Source organism: Bos javanicus, chromosome 29 (genome assembly GCF_032452875.1).
Source record: "Bos javanicus breed banteng chromosome 29, ARS-OSU_banteng_1.0, whole genome shotgun sequence".
In the NCBI taxonomy this organism is placed as follows: domain Eukaryota; kingdom Metazoa; phylum Chordata; class Mammalia; order Artiodactyla; family Bovidae; genus Bos; species Bos javanicus.
In genome coordinates, this window is record NC_083896.1 from 42,987,586 (window position 1) to 43,010,407 (window position 22,822).

At 58.2% G+C, this 22,822-nt stretch overlaps 4 protein-coding genes across 10 annotated transcripts; 3 read left to right on the plus strand and 1 right to left on the minus strand.

Annotated features, from left to right (window-relative positions):
* The first annotated feature begins 142 nt into the window (after window positions 1–142).
* KCNK4 (potassium two pore domain channel subfamily K member 4) lies at window positions 143–9,033 on the plus strand. 3 transcript variants are annotated; one of them, XM_061406780.1, is made up of 7 exons: window positions 143–1,550; window positions 2,758–3,023; window positions 6,208–6,331; window positions 6,459–6,619; window positions 6,813–6,999; window positions 7,498–7,637; window positions 8,333–9,033. In XM_061406780.1, coding segments are annotated over exons 1-7 (1,293 nt in total). In that variant the 5' UTR covers window positions 143–1,549; the 3' UTR covers window positions 8,747–9,033. The 3 variants fall into 3 exon arrangements, with proteins under 3 accessions (XP_061262764.1, XP_061262766.1, XP_061262765.1); XM_061406782.1 differs by lacking the exon at window positions 143–1,550 and adding an exon at window positions 2,461–2,548; XM_061406781.1 differs by lacking the exon at window positions 143–1,550 and having other exon boundaries at window positions 2,564–3,023.
* A 95-nt stretch (window positions 9,034–9,128) lies between these two features.
* Window positions 9,129–12,409, plus strand: CATSPERZ (catsper channel auxiliary subunit zeta). Of its 4 annotated transcripts, none has more exons than XR_009734586.1 (5): window positions 9,129–9,495; window positions 9,745–10,081; window positions 11,081–11,204; window positions 11,363–11,429; window positions 12,173–12,264. XR_009734586.1 is itself a non-coding variant. In XM_061406805.1 (5 exons), exons 1-5 carry the CDS (start codon window positions 9,475–9,477, stop codon window positions 12,280–12,282), a joined length of 615 nt encoding a protein of 204 aa, XP_061262789.1. In that variant the 5' UTR covers window positions 9,129–9,474; the 3' UTR covers window positions 12,283–12,409. The 4 variants fall into 4 exon arrangements, 2 of the variants coding, with proteins under 2 accessions (XP_061262789.1, XP_061262790.1); XR_009734587.1 differs by lacking the exon at window positions 12,173–12,264 and adding an exon at window positions 12,070–12,152; XM_061406805.1 differs by having other exon boundaries at window positions 11,081–11,160; window positions 12,173–12,409.
* Window positions 12,410–13,190: 781 nt separating this feature from the next.
* Window positions 13,191–21,320, plus strand: ESRRA (estrogen related receptor alpha). 2 transcript variants are annotated; one of them, XM_061406786.1, is made up of 7 exons: window positions 13,191–13,321; window positions 14,835–15,171; window positions 18,490–18,606; window positions 18,768–18,896; window positions 19,297–19,464; window positions 19,563–19,832; window positions 20,258–21,320. In XM_061406786.1, exons 2-7 carry the CDS (start codon window positions 14,847–14,849, stop codon window positions 20,515–20,517), a joined length of 1,269 nt encoding a protein of 422 aa, XP_061262770.1. In that variant the 5' UTR covers window positions 13,191–13,321; window positions 14,835–14,846; the 3' UTR covers window positions 20,518–21,320. The 2 variants fall into 2 exon arrangements, with proteins under 2 accessions (XP_061262770.1, XP_061262771.1); XM_061406787.1 differs by lacking the exon at window positions 13,191–13,321 and adding an exon at window positions 14,103–14,533.
* Window positions 21,266–22,338, minus strand: TRMT112 (tRNA methyltransferase activator subunit 11-2). The gene is made up of 4 exons (XM_061406821.1): window positions 22,075–22,338; window positions 21,884–21,985; window positions 21,633–21,722; window positions 21,266–21,545 (listed from the first exon to the last, which is right to left on the minus strand). Exons 1-4 carry the CDS (start codon window positions 22,336–22,338, stop codon window positions 21,438–21,440), a joined length of 564 nt encoding a protein of 187 aa, XP_061262805.1. The 3' UTR covers window positions 21,266–21,437.
* Between the last annotated feature and the right edge of the window lie 484 nt (window positions 22,339–22,822).

Here is a 22,822-nt window from a genome sequence, read left to right on the forward strand (position 1 = left end):
ACCCCAGGTCCCTTGGCACTGTGACTGCATGGCTGCCATGCCTCTTACCCTCAGTGGATCGGGATTTCTAGGGACCCTGTTTCCCTGTCATTATGCCCAACCTGGCCTTCAGGTCCATGAGTTAGTCCAGGACTGGTGGAGGAAAAGCAGCCCCCATCGCCCTAGCCTGTGCCAATTTGGCCAGGCTGCCCCCACAGAGTCTGCCTGGGGAGCCCCTTCCCTGACTGTCCCTGATAGTGCAGTTGCTGCCCTCTGTAATCACAGGCCTTACAGATATATCCTCTGTCCCATGGCTGGGAGTCATTTATCAGAGAGTCATTTATCTCGCCCCTGTATCTGGCCATTTGGTCCAGCTCGTTGGAGCTCCTGGGGCCTAGCACTGAGCCTGCCTTGAAACCCTTCACCTGGGACTGTCCTGAGCCCCAAGCCTCAGTACCTCCAGAGATGGGCCTCTGAGACTCAAGAGAAGCAGCTCAAAGCTGAACAATCACTTTCAGTTGAAAGGGAAATTGCTGACATTTGTAGGGCACTCAATTGTGAGTGCCAGGCTGTGTTTCGAGCATTTACAAATACCGATCTCATTAATGCTCAGCACAGCATCCTGAGGTGATAATTAGTCATCCCTTTTCTGTAAGTGGGGACTGGGAGGCCTGGAGAGTCTGGTCACCAGTCTAGGCCCCCTACTGTTATGGGGTGGTCAGCCCTAGAGCCCATAGTTAAAACCACCCAAGTGAAGGCTGAGGACCCCAGAGGAGGGAAGGGTCTTTGGCAAGATGAGAGTTGCTAAGAAGCAAGCAAGAGAAGAGGGGAGATAAGTTCAGAGCCCTGCTGTTCAGACAGTGGGAGAGGGAGTGCCGCTACCCCTTCCAGGCTGGGATGGACATGGAACTAAGGAGTGAGGGATGGGGATACAGGAGTAGAGGCAGGCGGTGCCCAGCTTGATTTCTCAGAGCTTGGTCCTAACCCTACCTCGGCCAATTCCAGGTTTCCTCCGTGGATACCCCACCCCTTTGTCCCCTGGGGTCTCTCCCTCAGGAGTGCAGACCCCAAGGGCCGGACTGTCCCTTGGGGAGGGGAGTTGAGGGCCCTTCTGATCTGGTAGTGGGCCTGGAAGATGCTGGGAAATTAGCGTGGCGCCGGCCCGGAGAACTGAGCCGGCTGATGTCCAAGTTGGGGCCGTGCCGCTGGCCACACTGGCTAGCCCACAGGGCAGTACCAGGGCCCCAGTCTGAGATTCCAGGCCTGACCCAGCGGCGACCCCTCTCGGGCTCCTGTGCCACTCACCTCCCGGGACGGGCTGGGTTTGGGGGGCTGGGCAACCTCAGGTAAGGGGCTGCGGAGAGCCGAGCCGGAGGCGAGGGCGAGGCACCGAGGGAAGAGCGGTGCTGGAGGGGTTAAACACGGGAGGAGGGGGGCTTCTGGCGGCAGGAGGGGGGTCTCAGCACCAGCGCCCGCCCGCTCCGCCCCTGCCGCCGCCTCCGCGGCCCCGCCGGCACCGGCGAGGCCGCACGGGAGCCCGGGCCGCAGCCGCAGCCGCAGCCGGGCCAACAGTGAGTGCGGGGCGGAGCGGGCGGGCGCGCGGGCGCGGGGAGGGCGTGCGGGACGGCGGGGGCCGCAGGCCGGGCTCCCGGGCTGGGTCGCGCAGGGGGAGACCGGCTGGGAGGGGGCCCACCTCCGGGAGTCCTGCGGCCGTGCGTCCCGCCCGCCGCCCGTCACGCTCCGAGGCGTCGGCGTGAAGACGCGGGGAGGTGGTGGGAGCGAGTGGCGGGTGTGCGGTGTCTGGGCGGCGGGCGCTGCGCGGTGGCCCCGCGATCTGGGTGTGCGTGGAAGTGAGTCTGTGCACACATGTGTGTGGGCCTCTGGGGGCCTTGGCCCGGCGCGCACGGCCCTGAAGGTCCGGTGTGCCCGGGAGTCCGGGGTGTGTGCAGGTGGACGGTGTGCATGCAAGCCGGGCAGCGAGGCCGCCTGGAGCCGCAGGGCGGAGCGTGGGCGCGCTGGTCTTTGTGCCCGCGTGTGTGCGCGTGGGCGTCGCCGCGCTCTGTCCCGGGGGAGCCGGCAGCTGTCCTGGGGGATGCCGCGCTGGTCCGGCCCTGGTCGCTCCCATCCCGCTCCTTCCCGGAACCCGGTACCCTCCCTTCCCCTCCACCCAGCCTCGCCTCTGCGCAGCGACTGGGACCCGCCCCTGGGTTCCTCGAAAGCCCAGCGGGGCGCTGGGGACCCTGGGGGCTCCCAGCCCGGCCTATCGCCTCTAGAAGCCGGGCAAGGAGAGGCAGGAGGGGAGGGAGAAGCCGCGAAGATGCTGCTGCAACCTCGGCGGACAAGCCGGACCGCCATCCACGTCCCTGCCCGGCGTGGTCCTCTGCTCCCCCTCAGCCCCCAGCTGGAAGGCGGGGTCCCTCTCCAGGCCCCCAGCATCTCCTCTCTGGCCCCGCCTCTCCCTGGGCAGGCTGTCTCTGTTTCCACCTTCCACTCTCCGTCCTTTCCTTTCCCTGTGCCCTCTTCTCACACCCTGGAGTCCCGGACTGGGGCTGAGGGCCGGGCAGTGGAGGTAAGGGGGAGGACTGAGGTGGGGGTGGGGTGGGCACTGGGTGTGTCCTGGTACCAGGAGCGGGTTGATCAGAGGGGTGTGAGGAGAGACCCTCTGCAGGTAGTAGGGCCGGGGGCTCCCAGGACCTTTGCGTGTGTAGGGTTGGAGAAGGAGGGTGTAGGGGTGTCAGGCCAGATGATTGACCCCGGCATCCCTGGTTCTGCCCGCAGTGACTGCAGCTCCCCAGGAACCCCCTGCCCAGCCTCCCCAGGCGGGCAGTGGAGTTGGCCGGGCCCCTGGGCGCGCCATGCGCAGCACCACACTACTGGCACTGCTGGCTCTGGTCCTGCTCTACCTGGTGTCCGGTGCCCTGGTGTTCCAGGCCTTGGAGCAGCCCCATGAGCAGCAGGCCCAAAGGGAGCTGGGGGAGGTGCGAGAGAAGTTCCTGAGGGCCCATCCATGTGTGAGCGACCAGGACCTGGGGCTCTTCATCAAGGTGCGTGGGTGGGGGAGAGACCTGCAGCAGTCACCCGTGACCCCCTGATACTAGCTGCATGCGGCTGGGGCCCTGTTCTGGAGTGCTGCTTCCTGACCCACACCCCTGAAGGCAGGGTGCAGCTGGAGGGGTGCGGGGCAGAGGCCAGGATCCAGGTCTCTTGTGTTTTCAATATGGCGGCCATGGGCTGCATTTGTTTTCCTTGCTGTGCCCAGCATTGGGTTGCCTGGCGTGTGATAGTGATTGCGTGAAGGAACCCGTGAAGGAAGAAATGAATAAACAGCTGTAGCATATGAGATATGTTACGTCTTCCCAGGTCTAACTCACAGGTTTAGGGTTACCAGATGAAGGCTGGAATACCCAGTTAAATGTAAATTTCAGCTCAAGGATGAATACTTTTAAAACACAAATTTGTCCCATGCAGTATTTTTATTTGCTAAATCTGGCATCTCTACACTAGTTCCTGTGCTTCTTTAGAGTCACAGATGCCTCAGAGAAACCCAAGAACACTGTGAACACTTCCCCACCCCCTACCTCCAAAAAAGTGCACATATAAATACGTACCCTTGATTTCGGAGGGTTCCAGGTTCCCCTAAGCCAATCCATGCCATCATGGATGCCAGCTTGAGCACACCTTCCTGCCACGACACATGCTTGTGAAGTGAAAGCTAGAGGGAGTGCAAATCAGGGATGGGGTGGGCTTTGGTTCAGTGACTAAAGGAAGGGTGGGCCGCAGCCTTTCATGCTACTGTCAGGCAAGCACCTCTGCTCTCGCTCTGATTTCTGAGCCACTGTCATACTAAAAAAAATAAATAAAAACACCTAACATTTAACTTGATTACATTAATGTGTATTATGTTATTGAAAAGCTAACCTCCCCCCACCTTTCCTTTCCTGCCTGTTCTTATGGAAGGAGGAGGCATCAGCATGGGGACTCAGTGTTCCAGCTGATTCCCAAGGTGGCAGGACCTGGAGCAGAGTTGAGGGTGGGGTGGGGCCAGGACACAGGCAACTTGACATTGTCTCTGACCCAGAGAATGCCCAGAAAGGCTCTCTGACACTCTGGGTAGGAGAGTGTCTGACCACACCACAGGGCAGGAGGAGAGAGGGAACCTGACCTATTTTATCTTCACAAAGGAATAGCTTTTCTCCTGGATATGAAAAAAGAAGAAAAGGAAGGGCAGAAACATGCAAGGCGGACAACAGCTGCTTTATTTCTCTTCTATAATTAGCCAGTCATGCAGCAATTGTGCACCTACTGTGTGCTAGGTGCCATGCTGTCCAGGATAGGGTGAGCAGGGAAATTGATATTGGGGTGGACATATGCAGGCTGTAGCCTAGAGGATGTCACATCTAGGCGAAGGCACCGATTCCAGGGAAAGTTCACTGTAGGATTTAGTAGAAGGGGAGTTTTCCTTACTTCCTTCTTTGTTAACTGCCAGCTGTATGCTGAGCCCTGGCCTAGGTGCAGGGTGAGGGTGATGGCAAGGAGGGAAATGCCCCAGGGTCTTTGGGAAGAGCCAGTAACTGATGAAGCAGATGAGATGGGTAGAATTTAGAGATGTGTGATTGGGTTGCAAGAGACTCTCAGGCAGAGGAACAGCATGGAAAAAGGCGTGGAAACTGGAAAGCTCAGAGTGTTTTGCAGTTCTTGGATTTAGCAGATGCCTAGTCATTTGAAGCAAAAATTAGAACACCCAGAATGACAAAGGATTTTTTCCCAAGTTGTGAATTTATTGGAAAAGTGTTGCAAAATAAAATGAAATAACTTTTAATCATACACTTCACTTCTTGGCTTCATGAAGAGATTATTACAGGAAATGGAATCGTCTCAAAATCTGGGGATAAGGTCACTGTAACTTGGGCTCCAAAATGGAAGTCCCAGGAGAGAAGACTCGGGAAAGGGAGGTTGGGACCACATGGAGAAGGGGCTTACAGGCTGGGCTGGGGAACTCAGACTCTATTCTGCAGATGGCAGAGAGGGATGGAAGATTTGGGGCTGTCACTTTAGGAAGATTAATTTGGAATGTGTCTTGCTAATGAGGACTGCAGTCAGAGAGAAAGAAGGTGGTTTATGACCTCCTTCACACTGCCGCCTGTGTGTCCTGGCTCAGTGCTGCTTGGGGAAGGGCCCCCTGTGCTCTCTCCTCACTGTGCTCTGACCTCCATCACTTAGGGCAGGCACTCTCAAAACACAGACTCTGTCTTGGGAGGGAGGCCAACTGGCTGGCAAGATGGGCAGACACATGGCCATTTCATGAATGTAATCATATTTAATAAGCATCTGGGCTTCCCTTGTGGCTCATCTGGTAAAGAATCTGCCTGCAATACAGGAGACCTGGGTTCGATCCCTGGGTTGTGAAGATCCCCTGGAGAAGGAAAAGGCTATCCACTACAGTATTCTGGCCTGGAGAATTCCATGGACTGTATAGTCCATGGGGTCACAAAGAGTCGGACAAGACTGAGTGATTTTCACTTTCACCTTTAGTGAGCATCTACTGTGTAGCACAGGGTTTGGTTTGGACTTCAGCAGGGTGGGGAAGGGTTTGTCTGTCCATGACCCTCCCCAAACTGGATGCAAAATTTGTTGGTATGTGAACCTTCCTGGAGGGAGGGTCCCTAACTTTAATCAGATTTTTGAAGGCAAGAGACTGACTCAAAGTCAGCTTCCTATGGGGAAGTAGAGGTGGTGGGGTCCCTGGAAAGCTGAACTCATTGAGCATGCTGTCTACATGGGTAATCATTTAACAACTACACAATGCTTGCTTTGTTGTGAATGCTTTAACTCTTCACAATAACTCTTTGAGGAAGGTACTATTATCACCATCCCCAACTGACAGATGCAGAAATGGAAGTGCAGTTCAGCTTCACTTAGCACCAAGATGTGAACCCAGGCAGGCTGGTCCCAGAGTCTGTGCTCCTGACCACTGTAAAACTGGAAATCTGTTATGTGAAATTAAGGGGCTGATAACTCAAACGTTTCTACAACAATGTGTTGGTCAAACAACAAAATTGGGCTGCCCAATCTGCAATGTCTGCCCTAAGGGACTGCCTTCAAGAAGACCAGAGGGCAGGGGAGAGCTGGGAGGGGTAAGGAGGGAAGCACTCAGAGACTGGAGGGCCAGGGGTTGGCCAGGATAGGAGGCAAGGACTGAGGTTCCTCCTTCTGCGCCTTGTCCTGCAGGATGTGGCTGATGCCCTGGGAGGGGGCGCGAACCCTGACACCAACTCAACCAGTAACAGCAACCATTCAGCCTGGGACCTGGGCAGTGCCTTCTTTTTCTCAGGCACCATCATCACAACCATCGGTGGGGGAAGGGATTGGGCATGGAGAGGGGGCAAGGGGTGGCTGGGCTTTCTCATGGGGGAAGGTGCAGGGGGAGCTAGGGGGGTGCCAGGTAGCCCCTAGACCTGCTGCACGGCCCCTCTGCCCAGGCTATGGCAACGCAGCCCTGCGCACAGACGCTGGGCGCCTCTTCTGCATCTTTTATGCGCTGGTGGGGATCCCGCTGTTTGGGATACTGCTGGCCGGGGTCGGGGACCGGCTAGGCTCTTCCCTGCGCCGTGGCATCGGTCACATCGAAGCCATCTTCCTGGTGAGCTGCTCCAAGCCCTGTGCGCCCTGGCGTTGGGTTCGGGATACCCTTACCTACGTCCGTCCCAGCCCGGGGCATGTGAGCGGGGCGGGGCGCCTGAATCCCGCGAACCTCTAACACTGGTGGTTCTGAGAAGAGGGGGTGTGGGGTGTGAGCCTGGAGGTTTTGGTGACTCCTCGGCCCCTCCCTGCAGAAGTGGCACGTGCCACCGGGGCTGGTGCGAATTCTATCCGCGGTGCTCTTCCTGCTGATCGGCTGCCTGCTCTTTGTCCTTACGCCCACGTTCGTGTTCTGCTACATGGAGGGCTGGAGCAAGCTGGAGGCCATCTACTTCGTGGTGGTGACACTCACCACGGTGGGCTTCGGGGACTATGTGGCCGGTGAGGCCACCTTTCTTGGGTTGCTCTTCCCTTCCCACGGGCTCTGCCATCTGGCTTCTCTCTCGAAATTCCACAGGGCGCTTGTGAGCTCACACGCGCTTGCTCCACGCCCTACATCCGCTCACTGAATGCACCCTCACGTTTTGGCGGGGCTGCGACACCTCCTGCCTACTTACGGTCTTGCATGCCTGCACGCCCATGCATGCTCACACGTATATTAAGTGACCCCTTCACACATGCCACATTCTTGTACACATGCACCCCTCACACATGCTCACATTCTTGCGCATGAGCACCTCCACTTACTCTTCTCTTGCACACCTTCAAGTCACTCCCAGTCTGTCTCCTTGCGTCTATTCACGCACTCTAGCTCAGACCCTTGGCCCTGGGGAGGGCGGATCCTCTCCAGGAGTTGGGAAGGACAGTGAACCCGAGACTCATGGGCTCAAGGCGTGTCTCACAATCAACTTCTTTCTGCCCTCCCCGGCGGTGTCTCAGGGGCCAGTCCCAACCAGAACTTTGCAGCCTACCAGCCGCTGGTGTGGTTCTGGATCCTGCTCGGCCTGGCCTACTTCGCTTCAGTGCTCACCACCATCGGGAACTGGCTGCGAGTCGTGTCCCGCCGCACTCGCGCAGAGGTAGGCGCCCCTTGCTTCGACGCCGCGCCTGCGCCTGCGCTGTGGTGCTGACGCGCTGTTCCCCAGCAGCCGGTGGACCACCCCGCCTTCCCTTCCAGAGTGTGGGCTCCCCAAGACAGGGATTGAGGGAGCCACGGTGTGCACCGGTTGAGATCAAAGGGATAGGCTCGGACAGGTTTGCAGTTGACTCCAGTCTCTACTCTCATGGTTAAAGGTTACCAGATTTAGCCAATAAAGATGAAGGAATCCTAGTTGGATATGAATATCGGATAAATTGCAAATGTTATCTGAGTACAAGTATGTCTCAAATATTGCATGGGACATACTTATACTAAAATTTTATTTGTTGCTGCGTTTTGTCGTTGTAGTTTTATTTATTGTTGTATTTTGTAACCCCCTCTACTGGCCGTGGAGTAGGTGGAGGCACAAAGGTCTCTGGGGACAAGGGAGAGCTGATACAAAACCTCGGGTCTTTTCTTCTGGAGAAGGGAGCATTTCAGTGCAGGCGGAGGAAAGGAGAGGATGTGGCTGGTGATGAGCTTTGCCCTCCCTCCTCCGGGCTTTTCCCACTCATGAGGCAGGAGGACCAGGCGGAAAAGAGGGGCCATGCCTGACGGGTGACGGCGCAGGCTCCCGGGGTTGCGGAGAGACGGTCGAGGATCCCTGGTCGAGGACTGCCTTTCCTCCCCGCGCAGATGGGTGGCCTCACGGCGCAGGCCGCCAGCTGGACGGGCACCGTGACCGCGCGGGTGACCCAGCGAGTTGGGCCCACGGCACCACCGCCGTTGGAGAAGGAGCGGCCACCCCTGCCTCCACCGCCTTGCACGGCGCAGCCTGCCAGCAGGCCCCTATCCCCTGCGGCCCCGGAGAAGACCGAGCCGTCCTCCCCGCCCTCCCCGCCCACGCCGCCCACGCCGCCCACGGCCTCCGCGCTGGACTACCCCAGCGAGAATCTGGCCTTTATCGACGAGTCCTCGGACACGCAGAGCGAGCGCGGCTGCGCGCTGCCCCGCGCGCCACGGGGTCGCCGCCGCCCCCTCAATCCCCCCAGGAAACCGTCGCGGCCCCGCGGCCCGGGGCGCCCCCGGGACAAAGGTGTTCCCGCGTAGAGGGAGGACACCGGCCCCGGCCTCTCAAAGGGCATCGTTCTGGCCCTCTCACCCCGGCATGCTCTGCTTGTCTGACCAAAGAGCCCTCTCTCGACCGACCGGACCGAAACCTGGCGAGGAGGCCATGGGCTGCTTGTCTGCCACCCCCTGCTCCTGGCCCTGTCACTTCATCCATTTCCAGACTCCCACGGCTTTCTGTCTCGCTGTCCCGGCCGGGCCTGTCCCTCACAACACCTCACGACTGTGCCTCAAAGCCCGCATCAATAAACGGAAACAGTCTGCACGGCTGCGGGCGTGGAGCTGCGGGAACGCGAGAAGGGTGTGCGAGTGCTTGCGTCGTCGGCCACCTCCCGGGCAAGTCAGGCCCCGCTCCCTCCTTCTCCTCCCGCCAGGGTCCCCAGGCCGAACCCATGCCCCTCCCGTCGGTCAAGGGACCGCACTCTCAGGGGTACTTGGACCGGTGTTTCTGCCTGAAGTTGCCGGTAGGGTCTGGAGTGAGAATCAGCCAGGATGCGCGGGGAGTCCATGCCCCGTGCGGCTATGCGGCCAGGGATGGGGAGACAGAAGGGCATCTAGTGTGGAGGCTTGTAGCTTGAACTCTCCGCGCGCGAGACTCCCATGGGCCGTTCCGACGGGACCCTGCCCCTCCCCGTTCAAGGAGCGTGAAACCCCTCCCCCACCCTCCTCGCCCGGAGGCCTGTGGCAACTGGGTCCGTTGGGGCAGAAGCATGGAGGGAAAGCCTTTAAAAGTAAGAACTCTTCCTGGTCCTCCTCACCCTGCCAGCTCGCAGGCTCACCCTGGGCCCCTGACTGTCCTCTCATTCAGCCCTGGCTCAGGGCAGCTCCCAACAATCACCCCCCACGCCCCCCATCTCCCCCCGCCCCCAGCAGGGGAGTGTCAGCCCTGGTTGGGTTCAGGATCCCTGGTCCCAGCCTGCTCTCCCTCCCCTCCCGATTCCCCACGACCCTCGGCTTCCCTCGTTGTGTGTGGCCCACAGGCGTCGGCCAAGTCTTCGAGCCACCATGGCTCGGGCAGGTCGAGCCTGCAGGACATCCGGAACATGTGGACCACGGCTACTCTGTCTCAGCCGAAGCTGAATGTGCAGTTGCCCACGGTCCGCGAGGACTCGGAACTGGAGGACGTTAGCGTAAGCGGTAAGACTCTCTGGTCCTACGACCAGAAGGCTGGCCACGACGCAGAGGGTGGCTGGGAAGCATCCGACGGCGGAGAGGACAAGGACAGCTTCAAGCCAGAAGAGCCAGAGGAGCTGGAGCTTGGCGGCGATAGCTCCCAGGGAAGCCGTTTAGAGGAGGACGATTCCAAGACCGACAACGGTGTGTGGCCTCACCGGGCTGTGGGCGCCCGAGCTGGGGGGCTGGCCAGAGCCTCAATTTCTATTGCCGTAAAATGGGGGAAAACAGTAGGACCTAAGTTTCTAGGATTCCCTGGAAGGGGCGCCCCACGCTAACCTTTCTCGCTTTAAAGCAACCAGACATTCTAGGAACGCCCCCTACCGGGCAGGCGTCGCGCAAGGTCCTGGGGCCATAGAGACGGGCAGGAAAATACGCAAAGGCGTGGAGTGTTTTCCATGGAATCACCGAATAGTTGAAAGGAGGGAGTTAATGCCTTTTCTGTGGATTTGAGCTATTTGAGGGGCTGCCTACCTTTTATTCATTGTCACTGGTTACAGTTGTTATACTGTTTACTTCCAGTGAAAGTGAAAGTGAAGTCGCTCAACCGTGTCCGACTCTGCCACCCCATGGATTGTAGCCTACCAGGATCCTCTGTCCATGGGATTTTCCAGGCAATAGTACTGGAGTAGATTGCCATTTCCTTCTCCAGGAATTTGCCATTTCCTTTACTTCCAGTAGTAAATACTATTTACCAGGCTGTTTGGGGCATGCCCTTCTCCCTGCCACCTCTGCTCTCCAGGCCTTCGTCAGGGAATTGGAGCAGACAACAGTATGCTATTTATTGAGCACTTGCTGTTGTGCCAGGCACTCAGCTTCCCTTGCATGATCGCCTTTAAATTTCACAACCTCTATAAGGGGCCAGTCTTATTATCCCAATTGTACAGATGAAGAAATTGAGGGTCAGAAAGTCAGTCACTGGCCTTAAGTCTCACAAAGCGGGGTAGTCCGAACTGTCATCTCGGAGGGTGGGACAACAAAGCCCAGGTTTGTAAACCACTGTCCCATACTGTTTCCCACTCAAGTAGTATCTGGAGCTGGTCTCTGGAGCCCCCTAACCCTCAACCTACCCCTACATCTTCTCTGCTCCAGGGAAGCCCGAGCAGTCTACAAATGACAAATCCCTCTTTTCTCTTCTCCCAGAAAAGCCTTCCTCAGTGTCATCGCTCAATATCTCGAGGCACACACCCCATCGAGCCTACTGGGTGGAACAGCAGAGCAGGGTTGGAGGCACCAAGGAGACTGGGAGTATAGTGGGGGGTGGAGGGTGAGCAAGTTGGGGGTGGGAGGGTGGGGGTGCTTTGTAGGGTGGAGGGGCAGGCAGGTCAATTGGGGGTCTTGGAACTGAAGGGCAAAGTTGGGGCATTTCAGCTGTGGGTAGAGCTGGGGTCCTTTGTTCATCTGAGTCTCTTGCTGCCTCTCCAGCTGCCCCTGCCCCTGACTGAACTGATGGAGAATGAAGCTCTGGAAATACTCACCGAAGCCCTCCGGAGTGAGCCTCCCCACCCCCTACTCCCTGCACGCCACCCCCCACCCTTGACCCCAACTTCCACAAGAGACCCTGGGGGATTTTGCAGGCCTTGGTCCTATAGGAGTGGGGTTTCAGGATGTGTTTGCCTTGTCAGATTCCCTTACCACCCACAAATATTCCAGAAGCTTTAGGAAAAGTAAAAAGTTAGGAGACTGGGCACAGGGAGACCCAAAGGACAGAGTACGGAGTGACTGTCACAGGACTGGGCTGTAGCCTCAGTGCAGCCCCTCTTAACCTTCTGTGGCTTTTCTAAGGCCATTTCTCCACTTGCCTATTGGGAATTACAGCCTTTGTGTGGCCTTGGCCCCTTCCTAGAGCCTTTGGACAGTGGATTATTGGAGTAAATTTCCTTTGGTTGCCCTGCTTACTTTATGAAAGTCAGGGTTGGGTGGGGAGGGCTAAGAGCTAATGGCTTAGAGGGGGTGGTCCAAGAGGTGTTCCCAAAGCTTCCTGCTCTCAGTGCCCTAATTCAGGCCGGCAACATCTTCTCTAAATTTGCCTTCCTCATCCATCCTCCACCTCAGCACCCCATCCCACTCTGAATCTCCCATCTGTTTGGAGCACAGGTCTCTGACTTGACCATTTGAAACAAAACCACCAGGTTCCAGTACCCTGAAGATCCAGAGTTTCCCGAACTAACATAGACTGGCTGATGGGGAGGCCATGCCCCTGCTCACTGCCCTGAATACAGCTCTGCCCTCCAGGTTACCAATCAGAGATCGGCCGGGACCATTCCCTGACCAAACAGCTGCAGCGATACATCGAGGGGCTCAAAAGGCGCCGGAACAGGAGGCTGCAAGTCTTGGCGGTCTGAGAGCACCGCCTCGGGCTCCAGCGAGTGCCCGACTCCAGCCCTGGTCCCTGTCCAGTACCCAGATCCAAGCCCGACCCTGCCCACGTGGAATTTGAGCCCTTAGAGAAATAAAAGAATCTGTACATGGTCCGTGAGTCAATGCGTGGCTGCCCGCTAGAGGCGGACGCACGTGGCCCCGCCTTTCCCTATGACCTTCACTCGGTCACCGCAGTGACCTTGAGCGTTCTCCGTTCGGGCCCTACGGGCTCTGCTTTCCCAGGACTCGAAATCCAGGACTTATTTCATGTCTTAGGTCAGCTTCTCCCACTCCGGGTTCAGCAGCTTTGCGGGAATATGGGGTGTGCGGTGCCAGTGCCCGTTTGTGTTATCTTGGGGGAAGGGGGGAAAAAGGAAAGGGGCAGCACCTCCCTTCTAATTTAGGCGCTCTAGACCCCGCCTTTCATGCATATGCAGATACACCAGTCTCGGCACTCGCCCCGCCCCCTATTTACATATGTATGAAGTCTCCCCCTTCAACGACCTCTCGCGAACAGCGCGCCCCGCCTCTCCCTTTACGTAAGAAGGCTCCTGGCCCCACCCTCTCCCCGGAGCCTCTCCCCGTCTCCTCTGGACACGCCCCCTCGGCCGCCTCCTACGCAAGCAAGTGCGCCGCCGGAGCTCGGCGGCGGCGCAGCCCGGACTTGCACGAAGGCCAGCCCGCCGGCTTCGCTGGCCCCGCCCCGGCACGTCCCGGCGCGCAGGCGCTGCCCGCCCCACTTGCCTGATTAGCATAGGGCGCTGGGCCACGCCCCCTGCTTTGCATGCGCACGGCCAGCCCCGCCCCCGCTGTCAGCTGGAGGAAGCGGAGTAGGAAGCGGCCGCGATGTCCTTTTGTGTCCTACAAGCCGCCGGCGGCGCCGCCGAGTGAGGGGACGCGGCGCGGCGGGGCGGCGCGGCCCGAGGAGGCGGCGGAGGAGGGGCCGCGCGCGGCCCCCGGCTCACCCGGCGCTCCGGGCCGCTCGGCCCCCATGCCTGCCCGCCCGCCCTGCCGGAGCCCCAGGTCCGGGGGCGGAGGGGAGCGCCGCTGGGGGGTGGGCGGGCGGGCGGGGCGCGGGGGCCATGTGCGAGCGCGGCTGGGAGGCGGGCGGGGGGCGGGTTCCAGGCGGGGTCCGACTCTGGGTCCGGCCCAGGTCACGGTCGGCACCCGGTCGAAAGCCAGACGGGGTCAGGGTGCGGGCGGGATCTGGCGTCCAGGGCTTAAGGCACCGGCCCGAGACCCGGGGCCAGTTCTGACTCGGGCTGCGGGTTCTGGCCAGGGTCGGGCTTGGGCTTCGGGTCCAATCCCAGGGCAGGGTTCAATCCGGCACCTGGAGCATGCCGGAGTCCCGGGGGCGGGCCAGGGTGGAAGATGGGAAGGGTTCCCGGTCGGGGAAGGGGCTTTGAAGACCACGTGGGGGCGCTCGAAGGGGCCTCGGGCCACCCTTCTCTCTGGGTCAAAGGTCATCGCACTGGCTGGGGAGAGCTTCCTCCTCCTTGGCGCTCCCCCATTACTTCCTGATAACCTGATAGAGGGCCCCCGCGGGCGGAGGGGGAGGGGAGACGCAGTAACTTTAGGCAACTTCCCGTAGGTGTGCGCAGGTTGGGGGGGCGGGCTGGGTGCCCCGTGGTGTAGGATTCTGCGGCAGCAGGAGTGTAAGAGCGAATGTGCGGAAGAGTGTGCAAGGAGGTGGAGCCGCGCCAGCGGGTGTGCCTGGGGCCAGAGGGGAAGATGTGTCAGGTGTGAGAGGTTCCGAATGTCTTTCCATAAGGGTCTATGCCTGTGTGTGTGTGTGTGGGGGGGGGGGTGGGATCATGGTGAGAGTGTAAGTGTATTTGTGAGCGAGAGTGTGATTATGAGCCTAGAGTGTGACTTTGTTATGTAGTATGCACTTTAGGAGTGTGTGAAGGCAAATGGGAGCATGAGTAAGAGCTGGGGTTTGAGAAGGCCGTGTGAGTGTGAACCTGCTCAGTAGAGTGTGACCGTGTGTGAGCACATGAGGGTGTGTGTGCAGGTGAGGACATCTGAAGACCCAAGTGAGTGGTAGGGTGAGGGTATACGCACACCTGTGTGAGCACATGGACTGCCCTTTGGTGTGTATGTCTCTGTTTTGGCTCTTGAGTGGAGGATCCCCAGGTGTGGGGGAGACTGCTGAGATCGCCAGCATCTGGAGAAAACTGAGAGATATCCCACTCTTGGCTGAGGATTCCAGATAGGGTTGAAGGGTGCTTGGGGGTAAGGTTTCCCTATTGCCTGGCCTGGGTGGGGTAGGGGTTTTCCAAACCTCCTGTAGGTTCCCAGGTGGGAGACCTGCTGTCAGTTACTGGCCCTAGAGGCTCTGGAGACTCTGTTCCTATGGCAACAGCTGGGGGGGGGGCCCTCTTCATGGGCAGCCTTCCTTGGACTCTGTCCCCCCTCCACCCTCTGGTTAGGCCTGGAAGCCTGCCTAGGCCTGGGGTTGGGCAACCAGGGTGACAGGGTGTCTCCATCCCCCATCCCAGCTCCTCCCTGTGACCTGACGGGTCTCTTCCCGCAGGTGACCAGCGCCATGTCCAGCCAGGTGGTGGGCATTGAGCCTCTCTACATCAAGGCAGAGCCAGCCAGCCCTGACAGCCCAAAGGGTTCCTCGGAGACTGAGACTGAGCCCCCCGTGGCTCTGGCTCCTGGCCCAGCCCCCACCCGCTGCCTCCCAGGCCACAAGGAAGAGGAGGATGGGGATGGGGCTGGGCCTGGCGAGCAGGGTGGTGGGAAGCTGGTGCTCAGCTCCCTGCCCAAACGCCTCTGCCTGGTCTGTGGGGATGTGGCCTCCGGCTACCACTATGGTGTGGCATCCTGTGAGGCCTGCAAAGCCTTCTTCAAGAGGACCATCCAGGGTGAGCCCCCACCCCATTCCTGTGCCCTTTGCCCTCTGGGCTTGGGGCTGCCTAACTGCTGCACTGCTGAGTGCCGTGGTACCACTTGGGGTTGGCAGCCTGGAGTTCCCAGGTCCTCCTATGTCCCAGGAATGCCCTTTCCCTTAAGAGTTAAATAAAGCCGCCAGGACGTGTTGATGGATCGTATGTGGGATGTGAGAGCGGGACTCAGGATGCCTCCTAGTTTTCTGGTACCCAGGCCCAGCACCTTCCACAGCAGCCCCTGCCTGCTTCTAAGCTTGAGTCTTCTGGCCGCTGCTATCCTCTCCCCAGCAAAGAACATGCCCTTTTTTGTGTTGATTTCCTGAAGCAGCCCCAGCACAAGGCAGGTTTTTATGGTTAACTGAGAGGGGGCTACATCATATTTCAGCATCTACCTTTAAAAAAAAACTTAGGGAATTCCCTGGCAGTCCAGTGGTTAGGACTTCTTGCTCTTACTGCCAAGAGCCCAGGTTCAAACCCTGGTCAGGGAACTAAGATCCCAGAACCCACATGGTGTGGTCAGGGAAAAAAAAAAAACACGATTATTAGGCATCCCTGCCAATAGTACTCAGTGAATTTTTCCACTCGGCATATCAAAATATGAGTGAGCAAGATGGTGATGTAAGAAGCATTATTTGGGATGTACCTGTTACTTATATTTTTATATAAACCATTGGTTACTTTGGGGCTATAATACATAGGCTTTTTCAGAGTGTTTCTTGACTGTCAGGCGCCGTGCCCTGTTACATTTAAGCTCTGTTACCCCCCACAGCAGTCTCTAAGGTACTAGCACGATTATAACTGAGGCCCAGAGAGGTTTTCAAAACTTGGTTCAGGTCCCACGGGTAGAAAATGGCAGCAACAAGATTTGAACTTGGGTCGATTGAGGTCCAGAGCTAAGCTCGTAAAGGCCAGACTGTTGCCTCTGCTTATTACAAATAACTCCGGGCAGATGCCTCATGGCCGGTTGTGACATTCTAGCAAGTTTTGACTTGGCTGAGACCCGCTGGCCTAAAAGCTCCGTTCCCTTCTGGCCCTGCAGACCTGAGCCAACAGGTCTGGGTTCAGATGTCTCGCACCCACCCTGGAACACTTGGTTCTCTATTGACAAGTATTTGTCGCGCATTAGCCATACACAGTGATCATTGTATAGTATCTAGGTGCTGGAGCCTGCTAAATGTCTTACCTCGATTATCCCATTTTGTTCTCACAACCCACCTTTGTAGGAAGTAGTTTTTAATCATCCCAGTGTTACAGATGGGAAAACTTGAGGGTTGAGGGCGTAGCTGTGGGGCTTGCCCAAGGTCACCCACTTGGTAAGTGGCAGCCTCCAGGATCCTCACTCTTCATGAACTTGTGCTCTGCTGCCCTGGCCACTGTTCCAGGTGTGGGGACACAGCTGGGACTAAGGATCGCTCCTGTCCTCAGTTTACATCCCAGCAGAGGAGGAGAGAAAACAGTGAACTGAACACAGTTGTTATTAACAGCTGTGGTAAATGCTGGGGGGTCAGGAGCAGGATGAGCCAGGGAACATGGCTGGGCCTGAAATGCTGGAGGGCCTCCCTGAGGAGGCGTCTTAAGCTGAAGAAGCCCAGGTAGGGTGGAGGAGAGAACAGATTGTGAGGAGAAATTCACTTCGGGTATGTTGGCAGTTTGAGCCATTCAGTCCTGTGGTAGCCCAGGAGCTGGGAGGGCCACCGTGCATTCATTCAGCCAGACCCTGTTCCTAGCACTGGGCACAGTCCTGGCCCTCATGGAACTGGCACTAAAATGGGTAGACAGAACAAAGAAGATAAATATGTACAGATGTTGCATATTAAACGGTGCTAAGAGCTTACGAGAAACCATAAAGCAAGGGCAGGAAATATACAGCAGGGACAAGTGACCAGAGGTGTCTGTGGAGGGACTCTTGGCATTCTTACCCAGTGGCTGGGAAGGCCTCCCCAGGAAGGAGAGATCCGAAGGAGGTAAGGGAGCCATGCACCCTGAGGCAGGGCCTGTTTGAGGAACACTGAGTTGGCCAACAGAGCCGGGCAGAGGGCAAAGGGGATGAGGTCAGAAAGGTGGCGAGGAGCTGGGATGCAGGTCTCATAGCCCATGGGATTTACCTGGAGGGCTTTTTAAATTTATTTTTAATTGGAAGATAATTGCTTTACAGTGTTGTGTTGGTTTCTGCTGTACAACAATGGGAATCTGCCATAACCATACATATATCTCCTCCTTCTTGAGCCTCCCTCCCCCACACCTGGAGGGTTTTAAGTAGGGAAGGGACATGATCTGTCTTAGAGGGTTTGTTTGGCTTTAGTTCCTTGACCAGGGATGGAGCCCAGTCCCTCAGCAGTGAAAGTGTGGAGTCCTAACCACTGGACCACCAGGGAATTCCCTGTCTTAGGTTTAAGAGGATGCCTCTGTGTTGATAGTAACTGAAGGAGGCAAAGCAGCAGGAAGGGAGGTGAGAGTGACTCCGGTCAAGGGTAGAAACAGTTGCCAGGGGAGGAAGGGGTGGGCTTCTGAACGGATTAGGAGGTAAAGCCCACCAGGACCTGTCAGTGGCTTAGATTTGGGGTGGGAGAGGAATTATAAATGTCTCTTAGGTTTCTGCTTGAGCAGCTGGACAAATGAGATTGCAGGTTTTGGAGGGGTAGGTCGGGGGCTCCGTCTAGGACAAGATAAGTCTGTAGTGCCTTCTAGACATGCAGAATGCCGAGGAGGCAGTGGGATGTGTCTAGAGTTCAGACAGGTCTAGGCTAGAGGTACAGATTTGAAAGCCTGGGTGAGATCACCATGGGAATGAGTCAGAGGAGACAGGTTGGAGGGCCCCCAGGGGGTCTTCAATGGAAGGAGTGTGGGCAGATGCACAGAAGCCCCAAAATAGCAGTGACGTAGGAGGAAAACCCAGAGTGTGGTGTCCTAGAAGCAAAAGAAGAAAAGTGTTTGTTTCTAGGAGGGATCAGCAGTGTTAGATGTTAGTAATAGAAGGACGAGAACTGACCACTGGATGTAGCAGTGTGGAGACCACTGCGGCCCTTGATGAGAACAGATCAGAGGTGTGACTTGACCAGAGGCTGGGGCCGGATGCCACCTGACTCTCCCTTGGTCCCAGCCCCTCCCTTGCCCAGGCTGGGATTCCCAGCCCAGCCGCCTTTCCCCTCAGTGCCCCGGCTTCCCTGCCCCATTCGTAGCACTCCCGCTCTCCCCAGACCTGTGCTTGCCTGGAATGGCAGGGCTCTCCCCACTGGCTAGGCCCCCTCTGGGCCCCAGGAGGCTGCCACTGGAGCCCTGCCTCTTCCTTGGCAGGGAGCATCGAGTACAGCTGTCCGGCCTCCAACGAGTGCGAGATCACCAAGCGGAGACGCAAGGCCTGCCAGGCCTGTCGCTTCACCAAGTGCCTGCGGGTGGGCATGCTCAAGGAGGGTGAGCGCTGGCGGGGGCCTGGGTGAGGCTGGGGAGCTGGGTGCATGGGGTCGGGCCGGGTGAGGCCTGGGAAGTCCTGGCTGACTGGGCTGGGCAGGTGGGCTCTGGAGAGCAGGCCAGCCCCAGCCCCGTGGACACAGCGCTGTCCTGCAATTCTCAAGGGGTACGTCTGGACCGCGTCCGTGGTGGGCGACAGAAGTACAAGCGGCGGCCAGAGGTGGACCCACTGCCCTTCCCAGGCCCCTTCCCAGCTGGACCTCTGGCAGTAGCTGGAGGCCCTCGGAAGACAGGTGAGAACGCGGTGGGGTCCTTGGGGCTCTGGGGTCAGGGTGGGCAATGTCTGTCTGATGTCATTCATACGGGATTGTAGTTATCTTGGGCACTGGGACCCACGTCTTCATCTGTTCGTTCACTCATTTCCCTTGAGAAGTATTTACAAAAATACCCTTTTCTGTGTCAGACCTCGAGCAGTACAGCTGGGAACAGGGAAGGTTTTCTAACGCTCAGAACCTGTCCACAGACAGACGCTTTCCCTAGGAGATAGTGCGGCGTTTCCCGGAGAGAGGTGTCCGAGCCAGGCTGGCCAGTGGCTATTGAGGAAGGCCACAGGGGGACTGACTCTGGGAAGATGTTTGACCCTGAAGGGCTGGCAGAGGGATGAATGCGTGCCTCTTCCAACTGTCACTACAGCCCCGGTGAACGCACTCGTGTCCCACCTGCTGGTGGTTGAACCTGAGAAGCTGTATGCCATGCCCGACCCAGCGGGCCCTGATGGACACCTCCCAGCTGTGGCCACCCTCTGTGACCTCTTTGACCGAGAGATCGTGGTCACCATCAGCTGGGCCAAGAGCATCCCAGGTAGAGGGCCCAGGCAATGTGGGGCTTCCCTGGGTAGGCTGGGCCCTGCCCAGCTCTGGTGCAGTTGCTTAGCCAGCTCTGGTCCCCCTGCCCTCCAGGCTTCTCGTCGCTGTCACTGTCTGACCAGATGTCAGTACTGCAGAGTGTGTGGATGGAGGTCCTGGTGTTGGGTGTGGCCCAGCGCTCCCTGCCACTGCAGGATGAGCTGGCCTTCGCCGAGGACCTGGTCCTGGATGAAGAGGGGGCACGAGCCGCTGGCCTGGGGGAACTGGGGGCTGCCCTGCTGCAGCTGGTGCGGCGACTGCAGGCCCTGCGGCTGGAGCGCGAGGAGTATGTTCTGCTGAAGGCCCTGGCCCTCGCCAATTCAGGTGAGTCTGGGGCTTGTACTGATGGGTTTCTCCATCAGGCGCTTTCGTTTTTTACCTGTGATGGTGGCACACTCCCACTTTGCAGACAGGGAAAACAGGCTTAGGCAAGAACAGTGACTTGCTGAAAGTCACTAAGCCAGGCGAGGACAGGTCCAGGAAATGCATGCTGAATTCTGAGCTCTAGTGCCCGTGGTTTTGTAGACAGGTGAACCACTTAGTGGGAGGGAAGGGGAAGGGGACCGGAGGTGGCCGTAGCTGAGGAAAGAGGAGTGGGCCCTGGCTCATGAGCAGGAGCAGCGAGTAGTGCTTCAGCAAATCTTGGTGTGGCTCCTCCTTGGGCCCCCACCTGGCAGTGCCCAGGTCGATGTGGCTCTGTCCCTTCTGGAGATGGCCCACGTCAACAGTTCTGTCATCTTGCCCTGCAGACTCTGTGCACATTGAAGATGCTGAAGCAGTGGAGCAGCTGCGAGAAGCTCTACATGAGGCCCTGCTGGAGTACGAAGCTGGCCGGGCAGGCCCCGGAGGGGGCGCTGAGCGGAGGCGGGCAGGCAGGCTGCTGCTCACACTACCGCTCCTTCGCCAGACAGCGGGCAAAGTGCTGGCCCATTTCTATGGGGTGAAGCTGGAGGGCAAGGTGCCCATGCACAAGCTGTTTTTGGAAATGCTCGAGGCCATGATGGACTGAGGCAAGGGGTGGGCATGGGTGGGGGTGCTGGCAGGACCCGCCCAGCATGGGGTCGGCCCCAAGAGGGCAGAGCTGGGGTCTGGGCAGTGCCACAGCCTGCTGGCAGGGCCAGGGCAACACCATCAGCCCCTGGGAGCAGGCCCTACACCCTCCCCTCCCCCCTCCTTGGGGGTGTTAGAAGCTGGGAACATGTGCGCCCAGGCTCTGGGCACAGTGCTGCCCCTCGCAAGCCATAACGTGCCCCCAGGGTGTAGGGGGCCTTGCGGAAGCCATAGGGGGCTGCAGGGGACATATGTGTGTTGGGGGGGTTGGTGGGCAGAAGCCTGATCTCAGGGAGGGAAGGGAGTGGAGGCCACAGTCTCCCAGTGGGTGATGCTTTTGCTGCTGCTTAATCCGACTTCCTCTCCAGAACAGAGAGGGATTTGGAGAGCAAAGGCTCCTGCTCCCTTTGCTCCTTTCTCATCATTTGCATTGGGCATTACTGCCCCCCCCCCCACCTTGAAGCAATAACTCCAAGCAGGCTCCAGCCCCTGGACCCCTGGGGTGGCCAGGGCCCCCCATCAGCTCCCACCCAGTCTCCTCAGGGGGGCAGGGAGAGCACTGCCTCTATGCCCTGCAGAGCAATAACACTATATTTATTTTTGGGTTTGGCCAGGGAGGTGCAGGGACATGGGGCAAGCCAGGGCCCAGAGCCCTTGGCTGTACAGAGACTCTATTTTAATGTATATTTGCTGCAAAGAGAAACCGCTTTTGGTTTTGAACCTTTAATGAGAAAAAAAAATATATACTATCGAGCTCAAAAACACTGTGTGGTGTGTCACTGGGTCAGGGGTTAGGGATACATAGGATAGGACTAACAAACAAGATAACGTAAACAAAGCTTCACACAACTAGAGTGAAAAACCGGCGCCTGGCACAGTTTAAGTCTCCGTTTCCTCATCACTCAGCAGCATATTGGGGATGCCACGGCTGATGGGGAACACACGTCCCGACTCTGGGCATTGCAGGGTGCCCTCCAAGACCTCCACCTGCGGGAAGAGGGGACCAGAACTGAGCACTGGCAGTTGTCAAGTGTGGGTGTACAGCCAGGAGGCAAGCGATGGGCCGGTTCTCACCTCCAGCAGCACGTGGTGCATCTTTCTCAGAAATTCCTCGTTATGCTCATACCCCTGAATCGGCTCTTTAGGCACCTGGATGAGATGCAGCTGTGGGCAAGAGGCTTAAATCATCTCGGCTCCCCAGACGCTCGCCCTGAGGCCTGGTGTAAAGGACTGCAGTTAAGACTATCCCCGCCCCCCGCCCCAACCAGCCCCCCCGCCACCCATGGTGTGCACTGGGCTGGGGAGGTGGGGAGGAGGGTCCTCACGTGGTCCGCAGCCTCCAGAAGCGCCGCCCACTCCACTTTGGGTATCATACGCACTATGAAGTCGGGGTTGAACTCCACAGGGTTGATACGAACCTCCGTGGCCTGAGGGGCGCAGAGATTTAGTTATGCAAGGACCGGATCCCCGTTCTCCTACCCCCGCCCCCGGGAGAGGTGCCCGAGACGGCCGGTACCTGGAGACGCAGGGGGAAGCCTCGGGGCCCCACCCCCCGCACGTGGGAGCTCAGCAAGTTGTGGGTGAGCAGCCTCATGTCTACGCGGCCCGCTCCCGCAAAGCCAGAACCGGAAGGAGAGTGGTCTCTCTCTACATCATTTCCGGGGCTGTCCCGCTCGATCCTATTGGACACCTGGGAGGAACGGAAACGGCGAAACTTCTGGACTTCCGGTGCTCGCTGGAGCCGAGGTCGGTTGGTATCACGCGCTGCTCCTGGAAGCATCTGGCAGGAGATTGCTACGGCGCAGATCCAGTGGTTTTGGCTGAGCTAAACCTCAGGTTGCTACAAATCATGTACAATGTAAATCATACTTAAAACTGCTATAATGCAAAGGCCTTCGTGGAATGCAAAATAAATACGCTTTACTCCTACACAGGCGCCTGACACCACCGTCTCCTGACACTTGCGGTTAAGAAATGGAAATACTGTCCCAATCCGTAAATTACACAATCGAAACAGCGGCAACTCGGACTTGTATGCAAATAAGCTCCGCCCGCTCGCACGCGCGCCGGAGATCCACCCCTAATACGGAGCTGGTCGGAAGCCCTGCCCATTCGTGCGCCGTCCACGCCTGCGCGGTGGCGGCGCCTCGCGGGTGGCCAGGTAACCTACGGCCCCCTGTTCCACTTTTTGCCGTCTTCCGCAGGATTGCGTCGTAGCGCTCCGGTTCCGCCCAGCCTTCTACCTCAGCCTCGAGGCGTGGGCG